The 15,593-nt window shown below is 45.0% G+C and overlaps 1 protein-coding gene across 2 annotated transcripts; it reads left to right on the forward strand.

Moving 5' to 3' along the window:
• Positions 1-13: 13 nt before the first annotated feature.
• On the forward strand, positions 14-15,129 carry KRBA2 (KRAB-A domain containing 2). 2 transcript variants are annotated; one of them, XM_006062921.4, is made up of 5 exons: positions 14-1,367; positions 2,541-3,355; positions 3,791-7,571; positions 11,189-11,236; positions 13,416-15,129. In XM_006062921.4, the coding sequence occupies exons 2-3, from the start codon at positions 3,322-3,324 to the stop codon at positions 5,044-5,046; spliced, it is 1,290 nt and encodes a 429-aa protein (XP_006062983.2). In that variant the 5' UTR covers positions 14-1,367; positions 2,541-3,321; the 3' UTR covers positions 5,047-7,571; positions 11,189-11,236; positions 13,416-15,129. The 2 variants fall into 2 exon arrangements, with proteins under 2 accessions (XP_006062983.2, XP_025136383.1); XM_025280598.3 differs by lacking the exon at positions 2,541-3,355.
• Positions 15,130-15,593: the final 464 nt, after the last annotated feature.

Below are 15,593 nucleotides of genomic sequence, written 5' to 3' on the forward strand. Positions count from 1 at the left end.
TTAACCAACTTTGAGCATCTAATAATATTGGACTCATATAGTAATTTTTTTTAACAGCAGGAAGCAGCACTTTGGGGATGCAGCGAAATACCCGAGGGCCTCCTTTACCACCTTGTTTTCTGCACTGATGTTGAGTGAGTGGTGTCAGGCCAAAAGAAATCTTTAGCTTAAAATCTGAGGCAAAAACTACTCACCCAAAAAGCAGTTTCTCTGAGAGGAGGAAGTGATGCCGTGCAGGATAAGTTGTTGGCAACACTTGTGCCGCCGCCCTTCCTCACTTTAGACTAAGCACATAAACGTACTTTCCGTGCTGGAGGCGAGCATTTATTTATGTTGGGGCCTTAACAACAACGTAGGGAAATAGATGACCAATTTTGCTGCCGCGGAGACCCGAGCCGGTGTCTGCCTTAGCCAAGGTCGCACCTCGACCAGCCCCAGATTTCACCTCAGGAACCTCACCGTGTCTCAGCCGAGAATATGGTGCGCCGCTGTACCTTTGAGCGCTCCCTCGGGAGGGGCGGGGCTTCCGGTCGGCGCGGAGCCGTTTCCGGCGCGTCTGCTCGACGGAGCCGCAGGAGCTCGTGGGCAGGAGGGTTCCGGACGGCGCCAGTGCAGCGGGCTGGGGCTGAGGCGGCTCACGACCCTGTGCTCTTGATTCATCTCTTTCTTCTTCCGGGCCTCCCTCTCTTGCAAAAATCCCTAGATCGGTCTCTCCTCCCCCGACCTGACTCTTTAATTCAATTGGGGGAGTAGGCGGGTCCCGATTGCCGAGAGGAACCCGCGGGCACCAGGGCGAGGTGTTGCGGAGACCATGGGACTCAGGACCGCACAAAGGACCTGATGCCCGAGCCAGGTCTTCAGGAATAAGCGGGAGGTTGTTTTAAGGTGCGGGGCACTGTGCTAAGTGCTTTACCTGCATTATCACAACTGTAGTGATGTAGACTAGCACTCTCCCCATTCTGTTGTTGTGGAAGCTGAATCCTCAGTAACTTTGCTCCGCTTATTCAATAAGTGATGAGTCAGAAATCGACTTCCCAAGCCTAGACTCAACCATACCTCTGCACTGTCTTTCTACTATTCTGTAAGCCAACTGTTTGACATATTCTTTGAACATCTTTTGTTCAGCTCTGTATTCGTGGGGATACAGCGAGATAGAAGCCCCAGCCTCAGTCTCCTTGGTTGTGTACACCCGAACCAGTTGACTAAAAAGGCAAAGCGCTCCCGTGAGGGGTGCTGGCTGTTCAGAGGAGGGACAGACAGATGGCAATCAGAGTGCATCAGGAAGAATGCTGACCTGAGCTGGGTGTGATTTGGAAGATCAATGGAAGGCATTCCAGGCCGGGGGCAGCCAAAGCAAAGACTCACAGGTGAGTGAGGAAGGAGGATCTTTTCAGCTTTCTGTGAACAAGGTCATTTGTCAGTTACCCCACCAGAACAGATCACACCAGGAAGCTGGCCGCCTTTCTTTGGGGCCTTGTTTTTTTCATTCTGCTGTAGAACAGGTGTTGAAAACTCAGTTTACTGCAGGGGTGGGTAGTTAAAGTGACAGTTAGTAGCTGGCTTGGAGACTGTGGGAAGCCAGAGAGTGTGGACTGTCCAAAAGGAGCTACTGCCTCTCCACTCAAGACAGATGTTGCCAAGCCAAACAGCTCCCGGTGTGACCGGATCATCCCATTTTTCAAGAAAGCTAGAAATCTAGATTTTTAAGTGAACTCCCCAGTCTGTAAATATAGGTAACTCATCCAATTTTAAAAAAACAAACACTGGGTAGGCTACCCGAAATATGTCCATTAGCCAAATGTGACTCTCCAGCTATAGAATTTCATGGGATTGGGTAAGGACAATTTCGCATGTTGAAGACTGAGATTTTTCCATCTTTTGATTATAAATTATTTCCAGCCTGTCTTCATTCTTTTATAGGATGGAGGTGAGACTTTTCCTTCCTGTGTAGTTGCCTGAGGGCCTCAAATAGCAGCCAGGGCAGCCAGTTTCTGAGAGATGCTGGCTTCAGTGAGTAGTCTAGAAGCTCTTCCTGGTTTGCATTGACCATCTTGTGGTTTCAAGTGTCTTCTAAGGACTGTAGGATGATAATACATAGTCCTTGGGAAACAAAGCCCCATGTCAGTGATTATATGGGACTAATGGATGAAACCTCTTTTTTGTTTAACTGAAGGACTTTTCAGAGCCATTAAAATGTCCATTTGCATTGAGAATGTGGAGCTCAGGCTTAAAGAGTATTTTACAAACATTCTGTTTCTTTGATTCTAAAATGCATATTTTTCACATTTTAAAAATCTGGATGTGTTCATTTAATGTAGGGTCTCTGTTTTCCCTGTGAAAAGAAAATTGTCATTAAATCAGCAGTTTCAATGTCAGAAGTGTCTTTAGAATCAGGAATGTCATGTAGTTAACCAATGATGCCAAGTAAAGAAATCTGAAGTCTTTTTAGTGGAGGACATTCAGGACCTGGAATCAAGCTTTGCTTAACTGAGACTCTTGCTTAGAGCTTTTAAATGTTTCCATCTTTCTCTGCTTCTTAGGATTCTGCCCTGGCCTTCAGCTTTTCATGTGATGGCTGGCATCTTGGGGATCTTGTTTTCGAAAGATTGTTGGAATTCCTGTGATCATCATATGAAGGCTTCCCCTGGCCTCATCACATCTTATATCCCGGAGTTGTCCTAAAGAACCTCAATTTAGACACCCGAGTATCAAGTTCTCTTCCAGAGGAATTCTCCAATCTTGGTGGTGTGTGGACCCCATTTGGGATATCTCTTTGGCATGATAATCTCCTGACATAGCTCTCTATCCCCAGGTATAATTTGTCCATTTTTGAAAACAGGCCCTGCTGCCTCTATTCAGAACCACTAAACCTGTACCTGGAAGTGTCTCCCAATCTTGGGAGTGCTCAGGTTCAGTTGGACACTCTGCTTCGTTCTGGAAAAAAAATATGTGGGCTCCAGCTCAGGCAGTATCAAGACAGGCCAGGCCTGCAGACCCTCCAAGAGGACAAAACCCCTCTTCCTCACTGTAAAGCTGGATTCGTCTTACTGGACCTGAGACCTTTCCTCTACCCTGTTATCTTTTCTTCTGTGTGATATTCACATGCTCACATTCAGTCATGTATGTGGGCATGCCTTTTTTCCCAGAACCTCCATGGTCTCTTCCCCAGTTCTGCTGCAGCTGCTCCTCAGCCCAGGCCCCAAGGCACAGCAGTCCCTGTGGCAATAGATAATGTCTTCTGGGGAGGCAGCAACATTTGAGGATCTGACCAAAGACTGGAAGTATTAGGAAGCCCCTCAGAAGGACTGCAGCAGAGGCATAATGCTGAACAGTTACGAGAACACGGTCCCTCAGGGTAAGGACTCAGTCTTCATTTACTAACCGTGTGTACAACTGACAGGGAAAAGTCATCATTTAAAAAAATCCCGGGACTTCCCTGGAGGTCCAGTGGTTAGGACTATGTGCTTCTACTGCAGGGGGTCCAGTTTCCATCCTATTTGCCACAATTAAAGATCCTGCATGCAGCGACTAAGACCGGGTGCAGCCAAAATAAATACATTGAATTTTTTAAAAATAAATAAAATTCTGTTGACATGCTCTTGTTTTGAATGGCCCTAGTGGGCTTTCTGAGTATTTTTATTCTGTTACTGCTTTATACCAGCACTCTAGTATCTTTCTTCCATATCTTCAAAAATCAGATGAAAGAATTATAAAGAACTTTGGCGGGAAAGCCATCCAGGTGGTATATCATCAAATGCAACTTTGTTCACTTCTTTCTCCATCTCTTTAGGAGACTTCTTACAATTCTCCACGACACCACAGAGAGCGGGAAATGATCCCCCTGGTGTTTCAAATCCAAGTGAAACAGACACGGAGATAAGTACCATGAGAGAAAAGTTTCTCGCCAGTGTGACCAAGTTGGTAGAAAGCAAAAGTTACAACAGCAAGGTATTTTCCAAAGAAAAGTACTTTCAAACAATCAAGGAAGTCAAAGAAGCTAAGGAGAAGGGGAAGAAGTCATCACGTGATTATCGCCGTGCAGCAAAATATGATGTGATTTCTGTAGCAGGCACAGAGAAACTCATAGAGGCTGCTCACAGAGAACGAGATCGGATACGGTATTACGTACACAAGGAAGAGCTGTTTGACATCCTTCACGACACACATCTCAATATTGGCCATGGCGGGCGGACACGCATGCTCAAGGAACTGCAAGGCAAATATGGGAATGTCACCAAAGAAGTCATTGTCTTATATCTGACTCTGTGTAAACAGTGCCACCAGAAGAACCCAGTACCCAAGAGAGGCCTTGCACCCAAGCCCATGCCATGTAAGGACAATGACTCCAGATGCCAAGTTGAAATCCTTGATATGCAGTCAAATGCTGATGGAGAGTTCAAGTTCATTTTGTATTACCAGGACCACTTAACCAAGTTCATTATTTTACGGCCATTAAAAGCCAAGCAGGCCCACGAGGTAGTCAGCGTCCTGTTGGATATTTTCACAATTCTTGGTCCACCCAGCGTGTTAGAATCTGACAGCGGCATGGAGTTCACAAACCAGGTTGTTAATGAGCTCAACGAGGTATGGCCAGACCTAAAGATTGTCCTTGGTAAGTCCCACCCTGGCCAAGGCCAGGGCTTCCTGGAGCGAGCAAGCCGTGATGTCAAGACCATGCTGAGTGCCTGGATGCAGAGTAACCACTCCCGTCATTGGACCGAAGGCCTGCGATTCATGCAGATGGTAAGGAATCAGGCCTTTGATGGTTCCTTGCAGCAGAGTCCGTATGAGGCAATGTTTGGTTGTAAAGCCAAATTTGGACTCTATTCCTCACACTTGCCCCGGGAAACCGTGGCTGTTTTACACACAGAGGAGGAGCTGGAAATTGCCGAAGAACAACTGGAAAGCAGCCTCTGGGTCAGGCAGGAAGAGAGGGCTGAGGTTGGAGCAGACCGGTCTGACATGGACGAGGACGTTGATCCCACACCTCTCGAAGCCTCAGAGCCCAGCACCTCCCAGGCAGCCTCAGGTCTCTTCTCCTGGTGAACAGACATCTGCTGGGTGGACGCTTAGTGCTTCTGGATACCATAGAGCCACCTGAGAGCTGTAACCAAGACTCCAGATGAAAGGAGTGAAGGCCACTCTCTCAGGAACACTGTTCTTGATAGCCCTGAGTCAGAGGGGGAGGCGGCTCCAGTCTCTGATCTCACCTGCCCTAACAAATTCCCACAAACCTAGAGGCTTAAAACAGCAGAACTTTGGGGACTTCCCTGGCAGTCCATGGTTGAGACAGTGAGCTCTCAATGCAGGGGGAGTAGGTTTGACCCTTGCTTGGGGAACTAGGATCCTGCATGCTGAGGACACAGCCAAAATTTAAAAAAAAAAGGATTAAAAAAAAACTTTCTTCTTAGTCCTAGAGGCCAGAGGTCTGAAATCAGGGTGTTGGCAGGGTTCATTCCTTCTGGAGGCTCCAAGAGAGAATCCATTCCAGGCCTTCCTCCTTTCTCTAGTGGCTGTCAGCAATTCTTGGCATCCCTGGGCTCAGAGTAGCACAGATCCAGCCTCTGTTTGTCTTCACGTGGCCTTCTCTCCCTGGTTGTGTGTGCTCCTTTTCTGTCTCTTACAAGGACCCCGTTGGACACCAAATCTATGTAGTTGGATTTAGGGCCCAGCATAATTAATGATCTCATCTCGAGATACTTACCTTAATTTCATCTGCAAAGACCCTGTTTCTAAGTAAGTTCATATTCACGGTTGCTCGGGGTTTGGACTTAGACATATCTTTGGTGGGGGGGGCCTGCAGTTGTACTGCAATTGGCTCAGGGGTAATGAACCTTCTTGCCAATGCAGGAGATTCAGATTTGATCCCTGGGTCAGGAAGATCCCCTGGAGGTGGAAATAGCAACTCGCTCCAGTATTCTTGCCTGGGAAATCCCATGGACAGAGGAGCATGGCAGACTGCAGTCCATAGGGTTGCAAAAGTCTGTCACAGCGTAGCGACTGAGCATGCACACAGTTCTACCAACTACAGTCAGTGGAAGAGGATGTTTGCTTGCAGAACATAAACTGATGGGGTCTCAGCCCTGTAGAGCTGGTGGGACTGCCCTGCATGTATTGAGTATCTGTTCCTGCTCCTCAGGCACAGAACCCAAAAGATGGGGGCATCACAGAAAAAGATGTAGATGAAGGACAAATAATGAGAGGAAAAGAGGTTGAGCTCATGTGCCTCAGAGACTGGCTGCCCCACCAGCTGAGCTTTGTTTCCTGCTTCAAGAGAAACCTGATGTACCAGCCCTGCTCTCACAATGGCATCCACAGGAATTGACCTGCCTGAAACGTATTTTAAAAATAGGTCAAAATTAAGGCATGGCTGGGGTTTGGGTCTGAGCCTGCTGGTGTTCTGTGCCTCAAGCACAGCATGACGTGGTGTAGTCCTGGAACGGTCATACATTCCAGGAAGTGACCAATAGCCAGGAAACAACTAGGGACTCTGGAGCAAATTGCAAAAGTTGGCCTGAGGTCACTGCTTCAGCCAGAGAAGAATAGAGCACAGGCCAGTCTGGGTCATAGTTCAGAGGAAAGGGGAGGGTAATGTCCAGGATCTGTGCACGGCTGTATTCTCAAGGCCTGGAAGAGGACCCAGCCCTTCGGAGGTGTTGAGTAAGGGTTTGTTGAGTGAATAAATGATTCTACAGACATGGATGCAGGGAAGGAGAAGGGGCCTGCAGTTTCTGACTCTCCAGTTCTTTCTTCCTGCATATCCCAGAACCATCTCAAACCATTCTGGGGGACTTCCCTGATGGTCCAGTGGTTAAGACTCTGTGCTTCCAGTACAAGGGGCACAGGTTCGATCCCTGGTCAGGGGAGTAAAATCCCACACGTGCCTTGGCACCGCCAAAAAAAAAATTCCGATTGCCCCCAACTTTGGCTTCCTCTTGGGCCAAGAGCAGTCTCCTGATGATGCCTGCCTCACAGGGTGGTTGGGAAAGACAGTGAGATAATGCTTGCAAAGTTCTAAGATGTGAGTTGTCCTTGCTACCTTCAGATCTTACCCTCATCATGAGAGTTGGAGATCACTGTTGCCATTCCTTTGCTGGTTAAACAGTGTTAAGCTAGACATCCAGGAAATCTGCACTATTATTAGACAGGAGGTGATGTCACTCTCCAGCTTGTCTTGGAGGACCAGAATCTCGGCTTCATCCTCGGCCAGTACCTCATGTCCCCTTCCTGTATCACTCAGCCGATCAGGGCCTGGGAGGCCCAACTTGACTGATGTTGCCCCCTGTCCCCACCCCGTGCTGACCTACCACCTCCTGATGGCAGAGCAAACCAGGAACTACACCATCAGCTCCTGTGGGTAAGAGGTCAAAGGAGGCACTATGCTACTGTCTTTCCCAGGGGGTGGCTGCAAATAACGGAGGTTTCCGGAGCTGCTACCTCAGCCTTCCTCTTCTGCTCCCTAGTGTTTACAGTGGAGGGACCTGGAGGAGGACACCTAGACCCAGCCCAGCCTTCCTCTGTGTTATCACATTTCAGCATCTGGAGCGGAACCAGTTGCTTTCAGTTTGCAAGTATGTTTTGTCCATATAATGTCTTTTAAATTTGAAGTTAATTGCCATCACTTTCAAAGCAGATTTCACATAAAAATCTGAATGTCTAGCACTTCTTGAAAATTTAGAAGATCTGACCTCCCACATTTTTTGCATGGCAGCCAACAACCAAGTGGTAACCCCCAGGAGACAGTCGAGGCCTGCGTTCTACACTAGTCCACCGTCTGGGCCGTTCAGATTGTTTGCAGACACATTTCTATGGTCGATTGCTAAAGAAAGGCAAATGAAGTCAGTGTGAATAAAGGCCAGAAGCAGACCCCTGTATCTAGGAATTTATGATAAAAGACATTTCACATCTGTGGGAGAGATTGTATTATTCAGTCAATGGTGCTGATCAATTATACCTCAATTTAAAAAATTGCAGTGCTGGATCATAGAGCTGTCCAACTGGAATAAAATAAAGTCTGATCCCTAAACATAAAAAACAAAACTAAAAATATTGGGGAAAAGAAATAGGAGATTTTTGTGATCTTGAAATGGAGAAACCCATATAAGAAAAGGTTAATATACTTGGTTACATAAAAATTTTAAATATTTATGAAAAATAATGCCTTTTAAAAATTGAGAAAAAGTAAATGACAGGCTGGGAGAAAACATTTGCAACACCTAAAACAGACATAAGGTACTGTCAACTGGAAAAAAAAAAAAATGAGCTAAAAGTTGAGAATTATGTTTTTATTGAGCAGACTTACTGAGGACTTAAGCCCCAGGCTACAGTCTCTCTTAAAACTCTGAGGGACTGTTCCAAAGAGGTGAGGGAGGAGCCAGGATATAAAGAAATTTTTGCAAAAAAGAAACCACAAATAAATAAAAGGTAGTTGAACATCAAAAGATTAGTGTCAACTAGAGAAAAAACAGTTCTCTCTAATGGACTTAGCACTTTTCTGTGTATAGGAAGATGCAAGAGTCTGGGCTTATTGAAATTATTCTCTTGATATGCATCTTAACTAGGAACCAGTATCCTGTTTTTCTCCATCCTAAATCTCAGAGTGCACAGTCTTGGGTGGCTGCAGTGGCTGATGATGTGATGGCCACAGGATCCTTTGTTTACTGATATGGCAGGGGACATTCTTTGTCCACAGAACCTAATTTTTAAAGGGGCGCTTGCAAGTTAACAATGAGAAGAGCAACCAATAGGAAAGGAGCAGAGGTTAATGGTGGACGGAAAACAAACAGCTGTACCCTGGTGCAACTGTGGTGGGATGGAAGCAGGTCAGACTTGTCACCCAATCAGAGCTGTCCTTTCAAAAGAAACAGATTCAAGTTACGTGAGCTTTTTGTTTTCTCCTGCCACGCATGTGGGAGAAGAGGCAAATGCCTAGTGATGCTGTCTTAACAGAAACCTGACTGATAAGGAAGCCCAGTAGTGGTCGTGCTCTATATGGAACAGCAGTATTTATTTCCAGGGGCTGTCATAACCCACTGGGTGGCACAGAAATATGTTATGTCACAGTTCTGGAGTCACATGTCTGAGATCAAGCTGACTCATTGGAAAAGACCCTGATGATGGGAAAGATTGAAGGCAGGAGGAGAAGGGGACGACAGAGGATGGGATGGTTGGATGGCATCACCGACTCAATGGACATGGTTTTAGGTGGACTCCAAGAGTTGGTGATGGACAGGGAGGCCTGGCATGCTGCAGTCCATGGGGTCACAAAGAGTCAGACCTGACTGAGCGACTGAACTGAACTGATGAGCGTGTGGGATCTTAGTTCCCTAACCAGAGATCGAACCTGAACCCCCTGCATTGCAAAGAACACACACCCCTGCCTTGCAGGGCAGATTCTTAACAACTGGACCCTTAGAGAAGTCCTAAGGGACTGCAATACACCAGGCCTCACTGTCCATCATCAACTCCCGGAGTTTACTCGAACTCATGTCCATTGGGTCGGTGATGCCATCCAACATCTCATCCTCTGTCATCCCCTTCTCCTCCTGCCTTCAACCTTTCCCAGCATCAGGGTCTTTTCCAGTGAGTCAGTTCTTCACATCAGGTGGCCAAAATATTGGAGTTTCAGCTTCAGCATCAGTCCTTCCAATGAATATTCAGGATTGATCTCCTTTAGGATGCACTGGTTTGATCTCCTTGCAGTCCAAGAGACTCTCAAGAGTCTTCTCCAATACCACAGTTCAAGAGCATCAATTCTTCGGCGCTCAGCCTTCTTCACAGTCCAACTCCCACATCGATACATGACCACTGGAAAAACCATAGCCTTGACTACACGGACCTTTGTTGGCAAAGTAATGTCTCTGTTTTTTAATATGCTGTCTAGTTTGGTCATAACTTTCCTTCCAAGGAGTAAGCATCTTTTAATTTCATGGCTGTAGTCACCATCTGCAGTGATTTTGGAGCCCCCCAAAAATAAAGTCTGACACTGTTTCCACTGTTTCCCCATCTATTTGCCATGAAGTGATGGGACCAGATGTCATGATCTTCGTTTTCTGAATGTTGAGTTTTAAGTCAACTTTTTCACTCTCCTCTTTCTCTTTCATCAAGAGGCTCTTTAGTTCTTCTTTGCTTTCTGGCATAAGGATGGTGTCATCTGCATATCTGAAGTTATTGATATTTCTCCCAGCAATCTTGATTCCAGCTTGTGCTTCCAGCCCAGCATTTCTCATGATGTACTCTGCATGTAAGTTAAATAAGCAGGGTGACAATATACAGCCTTGACGTACTCCTTTTCCTATTTGGAACCAGTCTGTTGTTCCATGTCCAGTTCTAACTGTTGCTTCCTAACCTGCATATAGATTTCTCAAGAGGCAGGTCAGGTGATCTGGTATTCCCATCTTTTGAAGAATTTTCAACTGTTGTCATCCACACACAGTCAAATGTTTTGGTGTAGTCAATAAAGCAAAAGTAGATGTTTTTGTGGAACTCTCTTGCTTTTTTGATGATCCAGCAGATGTTGGCAATTTGATCTCTGGTTCCTCTGCCTTTTCTAAATCCAGCTTGAACATCTGGAAGTTCATATTTTGAATATTAACCCCTTATCAGACATATGGTTTGCAAATATAAAATTTTGATAGAAGATGGGAGACTCAGATTGATGCTTTAGTGAGTGTTTTCTACTTACAACTTTGTCAAAGCTAGCCTTATATTGAGGAGAAGGCAATGGCACCTCACTCCAGTACTCTTGCCTGGAAAATCCCATGGACGGAGGAACCTGGTCAGCTGCAGTCCATGGGGTCGCTAAGAGTCGGACATGACTGAGCAACTTCACTTTCACTTTTCACTTTCATGCATTGGAGAAGAAATGGCAACCCACTCCAGTGTTCTTGCCTGGAGAATCCCCAGGACGGGGAAGCCTGGTGGGCTGCCAACTATGGGGTTGCACAGAGTCCGACATGACTGAAGCAACTTAGCAGCAGCAGCAGCAGCCTTATATTGTGGAATAGAATCTGCTTTTTTTTTCAGCTCTAGGGGAAGAAGAAACATTTTCTTTTGTTATTTCTGAGATGCTATTCCCAGTAGTTTTTTGAGGCTACACATTGGAATGTCATTAGTTGGCACTGAGACCGGAAGGGGGAGGTATCTGAGAAGCTCAGCTTTAAACTTTTGCTTCCAATTTTTTCTGCAGGCTTTCTGGACACGTGTGCCGCTGACAACTAAAGCGTGGTTCACCAAGGTGAGCTTCACCACTGTGTAGGCCAGTGACTTCTGCACAGTTATTTTAACCATTTCAGATTTGGTGGCTTTGGGCTGTGGAATTTTGAGGAGAAAGGTTTTATGGGGAGAGGAGCTGTTTTTGAATATGTGATTTACACATCTTTTCTTTGTAGAATTTTTATAGAAATTGATTTGAAACCTGAGCTACCTTGAAATGTAAAAGTAAGAACCCTCTGTTGTTCAAAAATTGGCCAACGTAGAATAGGTTTGTCCCCAGAATCTTCTTCTGAATTTTGTTCAGAACTCTGTTCCTTTGAATTCGTGAAACCTGGTTTCTGTTTTCAGTTCCTAGTTCCACTTGATTGCTGTTATCTTGGCACTACTCTTTGTTTACCCAAGTTCTGACATTTTTACCCCAGAATTAATTACCCCAGATGGTCTGCTCTGCTGTGTTTTCCAAGCAAACAAAGTGAGCAGGAAATATGAACTTCCTGAGCCAGTTGGCTTCCCGCTTTAATATGAGGCTTTGCCTTTTACAAGTGTGTTTATCTTATGTCTAATTGTCTTATTTATAATTAACTATATATATAATATGTTTTATATGTATATATATACACACACAAGTATATAGGTTAGATCTAATTCTATTTTCTCTTTTTTTCCTTTTGAAATTGGGTCCTGATGTTTTGCCTTTTGCTTCCCCAAGGCTCCTTTGTAGAATCTTCCTGTTCAGTTTGAACTTCTGCATCCTTTCTGTCGAGGAGCTCCATGCTCAGAATAACTTCTCCACACCTGGAACTTTGGTCTAGGATTTCTTTTCACTTTTAGACACTTCCCTCATCACGACTAGCAGATGAGGTCTTATCAGCTTTCCTCCTTGGGTTTTTGCATAGCCAGGTCATCCAGTGACCGGATGTTTGCCTCTCTCCCCTCCCCCTATGCCCTCTCAGCACTGAATATACGGTTCTTTAGAGGATGTCACGCCTTCTCTAGGCCTTTTTCCTGGTGCAGTGACAGGAATCCTGGAAATGGCTGCCTTGAATGCAGGGGCCACTAAGATCTTGCCTCAACACTTAACCCAGCTCACCAGTAATAACCCACCAGCCTCCAGTCCTGAAACACTGCCTCTGCCCTGAGTGGAGTGGAGGGAGCCAGTCCTGATGCCTGGAAGCAGCCACCCTTCCTCCTCTCCAGATACAGGTACTCCCTGTATCAGGAAGAGAGCCTCCTGGAAACTGATCAATCTTGGTTTCCCTCTTTATTTTCTCCTCAGCCACCCACTTCTCTAGCCTCTCACTTTCAATCATTCATTAGACACTTACAAACACCAACCGTGTGCCCGGCAGTGCGTTAGATTACCATCAAGTCAGCAGTCATGGTGCTGCTGCTAAGTCGCTTCAGTCGTGTCCGACTCTGTGCGACCCCATAGACGGCAGCTCACCAGGCTCCCCCATCCCTGGGATTCTCCAGGCAAGAACACTGGAGTGGGTTTCCATTTCCTTCCCCAATGCATGAAAGTGAAAAGTGAAAGTGAAGTCGCTCAGTCGTGTGCGACTCTTAGCTACCCCATGGACTGCAGTCAACCAGGCTCCTCCGTCCATGGGATTTTCCAGGCAAGAGTAGTGGAGTGGGGTGCCATTGCCTTCTCCCCAGCAGTCACAGTAGAGAGTGCTAAATGCTGAAATAGGGCACAAAGCAAAGGTTTGGTTGTTTTCTGTTTGTTTTGTGTGTTGTTTTTTTTTTTAATATTATTGTTGTTCAGTTGCTAAGTTGTATCTGACTCTTTGCAGCCCCATGGAATGTAGCACGCCAGGCTTCCCTGTCCTTCACTATTTCCCTGAGTTTGCTCAAACCCACGTCCATTGTTGGTGATGCTGTCTAACCATCTCATCCTCTACTGTCCCCTTCTCCTTTTGCCTTCAATCTTTCCCACCATCCAGGTCTTTTCCAATAATTTTGTTTATTTACTTTTGGCTGTGCTGAGTCTTCGTTGCTGCACAGGCTTTCCTCTCTTTGTAGCGAGAGAAGGCCCTTCTTTAGTTGCAATATGCAGGCTTCTCATTGCTGTGTCTTCTCTTGTTGCAGAGCACGGGCATCCTGGATCAGGGATCAAACCCGTGTCTCCTGTGTTGGCAGGCAGATTCTTTAGCACTGAGCCATCAGGGAAGCCAGTTAATTTTATATTTTGATCGTACCAGGTGGCATGCAGGATCTTAGCTCCCTGACCAGAAAGCAAATCTTCCTCCCTGCAGTGAAAGTGTGGAGTCTTAACCATTGGCCCACCATCAAAGTCCCAGTAAAGACTTCAAGTCTGTAAAAGGAAGCTCGGTGAGGGATCCACAGAAAAGTCACTTCAGCTGAATTTTGATGGATTGTTTGCAGTTCAGCAGTGAACAGTCTCCATTCTGCCTCAATTGCATCAGAGGACTTCTAGCAGGGGAAGTAGACTTGGTCAGATCCTCAGTAGAAGAACCTGGCAGACACCACCTTAAGTTGGTGATCAAATAAACATGCCAGTGTTGTTACTGGTACTGGTGCCAGTGCCTCTTGATATGATGCACTGAGAAAACAGCAACATTTCTGTGATATTTCTACCAAAAATGTATCACCTGAATGTAATTATGAAGACACATGGGACTAACCAGATGGAGGGGCATCCTACAAAATAGCTGGTCAATGTTAGGAAGGCATTGAAAGACTGAGAAACTCTTCCAGTTAAAGTGGGTGAAAGAGACGTGGCAACTGAATATGATGCGTGATCCAGGATTTTCTTTTATAGTGGACATCACGGGGACAATTGGCAAAATCTGAATATTATTTGAAGCTTATATTATGATATCAGTGTGGAATTTCCTGTCTTGAGACTTACACTGTGGTTATGGAAAACAAGATGTGGTTATGCATCTTGTTTTTAAGAACTAGACATTGAAATATTCAGAGGTAAAGGGGCATCATGTCTGCAACTTAATCTCAAACAGTAGAGGAAAAAAAAGGGTGTGGAGGGGGAGAGAGGGAACGAGGGAGAAGGGTAAGGAGGGAAGAAAGATACAAAGCAAATGTAGTAATATTAACATTTGGGGAAATCTGGGTGAAGAATACAAAGGAATTCTTTGTACTGTCCTTGCAACTTTTGTATTGTTCTTGCAACTTTTCTGTAAATTTGAAATTATGTCTCCCCCACCCACCAATTTTTTAATTGTCAGAGTCCTACAAAGAGGGCAGACAATTTTGCCTTCCTGTGACCAGTCCTTAGGCCTAGGAACCTATGAACATGAGGATACAAGGCAGTAACTCTTGGGCTTGCAGAAACAGGATTCCATGCAAACAGTCTTTTTTTTTTTGACTTGTGTGTGGGAATCTTAGTTCCCTGACCAGGGATTGAACCCAGGACCCTGACAGTGAAAGCACCCGGTCCTAACCACTGGACCACCAGGGAATTCCCTCCATTCACCCACTGATGGACATTTAGGTTGCTTCCAATTTTTGGCAATTATAAATCATGCTGCTATAATTAAATGCAAGTTTGTGTATGGGCATAAGTTTTCAGTTCATTTGGGTAAATACCTAGGTGTGTATCTGCAGGATCATATGGTAACAGTAAATTTAGTTTAGTAAGAAATTTTCAAACTGTCTTCTGAAGTGGTTGCACCATTCTGCATTCCCACCAACAATGAAGGAGAGTTCCTGTTACTCCACACCACTGCCAACATTTGATACTGTGGAAATTACCAGGTGGCCCAGAAATTCCACTATTTACATTCCCTAGAAAACTGAAAACATTATGTATGAAAACTTACATATTCATGTTTATAGTAAAATTATGCATGAGAGCCCAAAGTCCCAAATGTCCATCAGCTTACAAATAGATAAATAAAATATATCATATCCATGCAGTGAAATATTATTCAGTCATAAACCAGAATGAAATAGTGACATACTTTATAATATGAACAAACCTTGAAAGCATTATGCTAAATAAAAGAAGCGAGATACAGAAGGTCACATATTGTATGATTCCATTTAACTGAATTGCCCAGAATAGACCATCCATAGAAAGTAGATTAGTAGTTGCCAGGGACTGGGCAGGGAATGCGGAGTGATTTGAGTGGTAAAAATGTTCTAGAATTGAATAGTGGTGATTGTTGCACAACATAAATATACTAAAACTACCAACTTGTACACTTTTAAATGGCAAATTTTATGGTATATGGATTTTATCTTAAAAAATAATAAAAAGAGAAAAGAAAAAAAAATAAATAAAAAAAAGAGACTCATGGAGACTCACTCCTGGGCAGAGATAGGCTGAGTCCTAATCAAGGAGATTTCAACATCTTCCCAGCTGGATTTCAGAACTGCTATGAACCAGTGACTCCTGT

The sequence above is a fragment of the Bubalus bubalis genome, chromosome 3 (genome assembly GCF_019923935.1).
Source record: "Bubalus bubalis isolate 160015118507 breed Murrah chromosome 3, NDDB_SH_1, whole genome shotgun sequence".
In the NCBI taxonomy this organism is placed as follows: Eukaryota; Metazoa; Chordata; class Mammalia; order Artiodactyla; family Bovidae; genus Bubalus; species Bubalus bubalis.